This window comes from Malus domestica, chromosome 08, assembly GCF_042453785.1.
Source record: "Malus domestica chromosome 08, GDT2T_hap1".
In the NCBI taxonomy this organism is placed as follows: Eukaryota; Viridiplantae; Streptophyta; class Magnoliopsida; order Rosales; family Rosaceae; genus Malus; species Malus domestica.
The window spans coordinates 28703565-28710915 of NC_091668.1; the positions used below are offsets into that span (position 1 = coordinate 28703565).

The 7351-nt window shown below is 37.2% G+C and overlaps 1 protein-coding gene across 2 annotated transcripts; it reads left to right on the forward strand.

Annotated features, from left to right (window-relative positions):
• Positions 1 to 833: 833 nt before the first annotated feature.
• Positions 834 to 6503, forward strand: LOC103428919 (tubby-like F-box protein 8). Of its 2 annotated transcripts, none has more exons than XM_008367048.4 (6): positions 834 to 1057; positions 1222 to 1303; positions 1930 to 2357; positions 2566 to 2653; positions 4864 to 4996; positions 5582 to 6503. In XM_008367048.4, exons 3-6 carry the CDS (start codon positions 2010 to 2012, stop codon positions 6285 to 6287), a joined length of 1275 nt encoding a protein of 424 aa, XP_008365270.1. In that variant the 5' UTR covers positions 834 to 1057; positions 1222 to 1303; positions 1930 to 2009; the 3' UTR covers positions 6288 to 6503. The 2 variants fall into 2 exon arrangements, with proteins under 2 accessions (XP_008365270.1, XP_008365271.1); XM_008367049.4 differs by having other exon boundaries at positions 847 to 1057; positions 1890 to 2357.
• The last annotated feature ends 848 nt before the right edge of the window (positions 6504 to 7351 follow it).

A 7351-nucleotide genomic window follows, 5' to 3' on the forward strand; every position in this document is an offset into this window, starting at 1 on the left:
TCCTCTGTCAGTCGTCAGTGAGTAGGGAGAGAAAAAGAGAAAATCAAACACCCCATTTCGGCGAGTGGGAATACAAAATTCCACTCCAAAAGTATACAGATTTCAGGAAAATTCCATTTAATATAAAATTAAATACCCAACAAAAAAAAAAAAGAGTGCTACTAAACCCATCCCAATGTCCTATTTTTCCACCCACATGTTAATCTCACCCACCATAAAAAATTAAAAGAGTAAAATGTTATTTCCCCACCCACCATTATTCCCAAAATAACCATAATATTTTTTTTCAATAACTCTAATATATCTTTAAATAATATTATAATTAAATAAATAAAAATAGAAAAAATGAAAGAAAATGCAAGACCTAAGACCTAGACATTTATCATCTCCTTCACACTTATCGCCGCCCTACAGAGACCCCGGACCCCCAAACCACTATTCTTCTTCATTTTTTGTCAAAACCGCAGATTTCACACTCAGTTCTCTTTTTTCTCCATTCAAGTTTCTCGCCTTCGTCCAACACACGCTCGTTCCTTCCACCAACCTTTCCGTCGATTCTAACCCCAATCTTTCCCAACCTCTTTCCCCCAAAGATATCACACCCCACCCACAATTATTTATTTATTATTTTAAATTATTTTTTGTCTTTTCCAAAATTTTAGTATTGAATTAAATATGTGTTTAAGAGTCTTCTTTTAAAAGGATAAATATGTTATTAATATTTTCATTAAATGGTGGGTGGGGAAATAAGACACCGGGTGGAAATATCACCACTCAAAAAAAAAAAAAGATAAAAAGATAAAAGAAAAAGAAAACTGTCTCTCCCTTTTCTTACTTCTGGTTCGTGAACTCAATTTAATGTGGGCTTTGGAGCCCAAAAGTTAGAGAGAGAGTAACAATGGTTTTTCTGCTTTTCTGACCTGACTTCCTTTTTCTTCCTCTTCTTCTGCTCTGCTTCCTCTCTCTGTGTTCTGCAGACCAACCCAGAAAAACAAAAACAGAGGAGAAGGTTGTCTAATTGTTGTTTGAGGTTGTCTTTGGTCAGCTGATGTTTGAGGTACAGATCTGTTATTTGTTTGGTTTTTCTGTTAACATTTGTAACAATTTATGGTTTTTTTTCACCTGGGTTAAATGCCCAGGAAAATCACAGGGTTTAACTTTAAGTGTAAGCTGTTCAAGTTTTGTGCTTTTGTAATTCTGATGTGTTCTTGTTGCTTGCAGATCTTTGACTTTTTGTGATTAAGCCATGGAGCAGCTTTGACCAGCTTAAACTCTCGGATAATTTGGGGGTTTTGGTCAACTGGTAAGTACCATGATGATGTTTTTGTTGTAACAAAGTTGTATTGAACAAATTATGACAAAGTAATTGTTGTCAAAGGTTGAGTCTAAATTTTGAGCCTGCACTTGTTTACTCTCGAAGTCGATGATGTAGAAATGATTTAGTAGTTTTGTAGTTCATGGTTTGTTTATGATCAATTGCTGTAAGAATCCGTTTTCCGGTTATGCTGTTTTTCAAAATATGATCTTTTGCAACCTTGCATTTCTTTCTCCACTGTGAACTTGTGATTGAATTTCGATTGTATGAAGTCAACCGGTTCTTCTAACGCCGGTATTTGTTTCTAAACTTACATGTTTACAGTCAATTATATCATTTTTTGTAGTCTTTGTTGATGGTTGATATGCACATTCTTAGCTTGTATGGCTTATGGATCGTTACGAGCTTTTTTGGGTTCAAATTAGGGTTTGCAGTTCCAAAAACTTTTGTTACTAAAGTTTGGTTCTTTATGCTACTTTATAGCCCATATGAATATGCCTTTCCTACTTTCCTTTTTCTTTTCGATTTTAGTTACCTTTTCTGTATCATGTTATGTTTATTCTCTGTTAAGAAGATTGTAGGTGGCAATTGATTCACTTTCCGTTTGTGGGCAGCCATATGCACAAGCTAAGTGGAAATCAGAAGATTTGAATAAGATACGCAATTGTTTTTGGTACGCTTTACCACCACAAGAATGTCGTTCCGTAGCATAGTTCGTGATGTTAGGGATGGCTTTGGGAGCTTATCTAGACGGGGTTTTGAAGTCCGGCTGACGAGCCATCATAGAGGAAAATCTCATGGCTCGTTAAATGATTTACATGACCAGCCTCTCATTGTTCAGAACAGTCGTTGGGCTAGCCTCCCCGCAGAACTATTATATGATGTAATCAGGAGGCTGGAGGAGAGTGAGAGCACATGGCCTTCTCGAAAGCATGTTGTTGCATGTGCCTCAGTTTGCCGTTCTTGGAGGATTATGTGCAAAGAAATCGTTAAGAAGCCTGAGATCTGCGGGAAGCTTACTTTTCCTGTGTCGCTGAAGCAGGTTTTTCCTTTTAATTCATGTAGTGTGATGTGCACCATGATTTTGCGTGGAAACAATTTTTGCTTCCTGAAGTTTATAATGAAATCAAAGTTACAGAGTTTTTGTGTATGGTGCATGGAGCTTGTAATGATAATTTTTCTTAAAGCAGCTACAGCATAGTATCTTGAGAGCAACACTTAACAAATAATTATTTTGTTTGGTTTTTCAGCCAGGTTCACGGGATGGACTCGTTCAATGCTTCATTAAAAGGGATAAATCCAATTTAACATATCATCTATTTCTGTGTCTTAGCCCTGGTGAGCGTCTTTTCCAACCATTTGATTGTGTTTGATTGTTCCCTCTAGTAGCCTGTCAACCCATTTCTTCGATAAAATATTTCTCAATATGAGTCACATTTTATTTATTGCTATCACTGAATCCGTGTTTGTTTATCAATGAATATCACATTTTTCAGACTAAACAAAAATATCTCATTTAATGTTTGTCAATTATTGAATTTCCGTTGGTCTGCTAGTCTGTTTTAGTTAAACTGCTTCATCTTGCATATATGTGAATGTTTACGAAGTTTTTAGCTTCAAGCAGTCTTGTTATGAAATGTAGGAGTCCTTAATTAATTCTGTTTGACTTGCAATACCTTGTGGTTGTGAAAGAACCATGCTGAAATGTTAAAACTAATATATCTAGTCTATATCCTTTGGCTAGTTTTCTAGCTTCATATTGATTGAGATAGCCTTTCCTTCCTTCAGTGGAGGATGAATCTAATTGGATAGGCATTTGGTGTAGATGAATACGGAATATTCATGAAGAGTCTTCGCATTCCAAATGAACCTATATTAAGTAAAGGACGATCATAGTCAGAATGAGTGTTCACGATGATCCAAACGTCTTCTCAAAACCTATATTATAACACCCATTTCCTTCCTCATTTCACATTCCTATTATTCACCAGTTAGTTTGAAAGAGAACCCACACTTAGAGTGAGAAGAAAGAGTTAAAATTTAATAAACCGTCTTGAGATAATCCAAGAGAGGACTTGGTATAGGAACTTTATTGGAATTGTATATTGTTGTACAATTATCGTGCACAGTGAAATATTTTGGTTCTGCTGCCCGTCAACATAGGTTTAAAAGCTGAACTGTTTATATTCTTATGTCTCTAAATCACTTGCATACTTGCTACTGCTTACCTATTTAAATCACACAAGGGTGGGAAAAGTTCGGTCCAGGGAATACCAAATCATTTACTGACTCACACTAGGCGTCATCTTTACCAACAGCCTTTTGGGCAACGAAGGCAGTATACAGCTGACTGACCAGCTGGTATTGATGCTGAGCATGTCAAGCTCTATCTGGAATTTTATCGTCCAACTCTCAGATTTTGTAGATCTTGAGAATGTCAATTGAACTTTCCTACTATTTGTTTTGTATTCTTTTCGTATGATACTAATGTTATTCATTAGCAAAAGTTTATGGGTTTCCTGGTAGTAATGTAGCTAAGAGAATATCTAATGATTCTCTTCCCGTTTCATGTGTTCAATATAATAGTTTGCATCCCGATTTCATCAGCGAAAAGAAGTTAATAGTGATGATAGCATTAATACATGAATGTAAAGTTGATTTAAAGGTGGCTTGAGTAATGGTGTGGTGTGGTGTGGAAAAGCTTTAGCTTGCCAAGGTTTTACATGGTTAGAAACTTATGGTTTGTAAAAATGTTACTTTAGGTATTACATTTTTTGTAATGTTTTCTTTTATTTCATTATAACATAATAATGGCGAACCCTAAAGGTATGTTTGGGCGAGGGCCTTCCAAGTCCCAAGGGATTTAGGCCAAGTGAGGAAGAAATACACTACAAACATTATATAAGAGGGATTCAAAATGCACTACATGACCAATACAAAGGTATGTAGAAGGGATTTGTAAATGACTCTGTCCAAGTAGTCATCTGCAAATCCCTGTAACATGCCTTTGTGATGCTCTAGTGGTGCATTTTTAATTCCGCTTATCTAACATTTTGTAATCCATTCTTTACTAGCTTGGCCTCAATCCCTCTGGTTTTGTAAGTCCCTCACGTAAACATAGAGTAGTGTCAACAACAGCAAACTTCTAGATCAGGAATAGAGTTGGACGTTTATAATGCATCTCGATGCATGTTTTGGTCTTTTTAGAATGAAAAATTACAATAGGTAGGTACTACACCAGTATGAAACATGCAACAACTTAAGGGTCTGCAAAATTAATAGATAAGTTAAATACTGGCATACAAATGCACCATCTTTGTCAGACATTGATTCCACTATAAGTGTCCGAGAAATCTTGGGTCATATGCTATTTCAACATATTTTAGAGGTGCTTTCAAGATTCTTAGATTATGTTTACTATTTTTTAGTAATGAATAGTTATGCTGGCTTTCTCGAGATTAGGCCCATAAATGGTTCCCCATTATGTAAAGTTTACCTTTTGGCTTCATAGTTTAATTCTTTGTTTTATTATGTCTCCAATTCTGCAGCTTTGCTAGTTGAGAATGGGAAATTCCTTCTTTCTGCAAAGAGGACTCGAAGAACTACTTGTACAGAATATGTTATCTCTATGGATGCTGACAACATCTCTAGATCAAGCAGCAGTTACATTGGAAAGTTAAGGTAAGAACTTGACGCAAAGACACCAGAAGCCTATTTTCAATTCACAAGCATACATGATTAAAGTAATATATAGTTTTTCTCATTTCTCAAACGAACAGTTGGTATGATATCTATTTATTCTAATCCTCTTATTATTAGTTAGTTTTTCTTTTCTTTCAAAGAGCTCGTTTTGCTTACTATGGAACTCCATTGACATTCTTCCTTCAGAGGAAGCTTTGCCAGAGAGAATGAATAGATTTGGTATAACCTCTCTTAGTAATGCAAACAATTTTTTCTATTCAGAAGACAAATATTGCACTCTGTGTAGGGGAATGGATGCATGCATATGGAAGTGAGGCCTTAACATTGTATATTTGTTGTTATGAAATTCCATTGTGATGTGCCCCTTCTCGGTAGTTCCGTAGCAGGTTTTTTCGGACGTTTTCTAGGATCAGAAGGAACCGCTATAATGACCACTACGTGCGTTTCATTGCAAGACAAGAATAGTTGATCTCGTAGTGTGATTAATCATTTATTATTTTACTGGCGTATACGACGGATAGAAAATCTTGTTTTGAAGTATTCAAGTTTTGTTTCTTTTCCCAGGTCAAACTTTCTTGGCACAAAATTCATTGTATACGATACGCAGCCTGCATACACTTCTGAACATGTTCCCCCACCAGGGCGGTCAAGCCGTAGATTTAATTCCAAAAAAGTCTCACCAAAAGTCCCGACTGGCAGCTATAACATTGCTCAGATAACATATGAGCTAAATGTGCTGGGCACTCGCGGTCCTAGAAGGATGCATTGCATCATGCATTCTATTCCGGTCTCATCTCTTGATGCAGGAGGTACTGTCCCTGGCCAACCAGAACTCCTTACCCGAGCCCTGGAAGACTCATTCCGAAGTATCTCTTTCTCAAAGTCTCTTGACCACTCAGTAGAATTCAGCAGTACACGATTTTCTGAAATTGATGTACCCCGAGATGATGAGGATGGCAAGACAAGACCCTTGGTTTTGAAAAACAAGCCCCCACGATGGCATGAACAATTACAGTGTTGGTGCCTGAACTTCCGAGGCAGGGTAACTGTTGCTTCTGTTAAGAACTTTCAGTTGATTGCTGCTACTCAGCCTGCTGCTGGTGCACCTACTCCATCACAGCCAGCGCCGCCAGAGCTCGACAAGATACTCTTGCAGTTTGGCAAGGTTGGTAAAGATATGTTCACGATGGATTATCGCTATCCCTTATCTGCATTTCAGGCTTTTGCTATCTGCTTGAGCAGCTTCGACACGAAATTGGCTTGTGAATAGAAGAGAGTAAGTGGACGGTGGTAAGCAGAAAACACCGTCGACAATCACTCTCTTTCTCGCCTTTATCTTCACTTTTTTCCTGCTCTTGTTTGCGTTTGAGTTACTTAGGGTAGGAAATTGTCTGTTTTGTTCTACAACTCAATTGCTACCCTAATAACAAAAGGTGTAACAGCATTTTAATCTCTGATCTTTAATGTTGCCTTGAGTTTCTGCCAATTAGTTCATAAATTGTCACCCGCCTTCTGGTCTGTTGTTTCGTGTTTTCTTCGCTGTCAAACGTTTAGTTATACTTTGATTTTGCCAACCTGATTGCTTGTGAGAATGTGAAGATAAAAAGTTATATATCGGTGAAGGGAGAAACCTTGTGAGGGCTTATAAGAGATTGGTCGTCCTCATATTGCTATTTAGTTTTATGGTGGAATCTTAACTTTCTTCATGGTATCAGAGCAGGTTGTCCTGCGTGTAAAGCCTAACAGCCACACGTTTGGCTTGAACTTTTGTCACACATGAGGGGTGCTTGAGAATGTAAAAAGTAATAAGTCTTACATTGGTCTCCTTATAATCTTTTGGGTGTGGCTTTGCTCGCGTTATTATGTGGTGGCGAAAGGCGACGGGTGGTCACTGGTCGCTCATGACCCCTTTGAAGGTGGTGGATGTCACAACAATCATGTCGTTGGGAGGGATGGCATTCTGGTAGTGATGATATGAAGGTGTAGTTTTGGTAGGCTGTCAACTGCATTGCATTTGTTGGCATATAATTTTCACAATTAAATGCCAATTTCCTTTTAAATTTTGTCAAACAATCAATTTTTCACAGCTCTGCGATGCATGCATGATTTGGCAAATAATTTTAGTGGATGTCCAACTCATTTCGACCAGATTAAAAACGTACTATTATCATCTGTTTTAATTAATTAATTGTTGTAAGTCTATTTGATTAAACGATCTTAGGGTTTAGAGAGAGGATTGGTGGCAATTAGAGAGAGGAGAGAGTGATTTAATTGTGAGGTGTGTTTGTATCATCTCATTGTGCTTTTATTTATAGTAGTAAAATAGGCAAAACT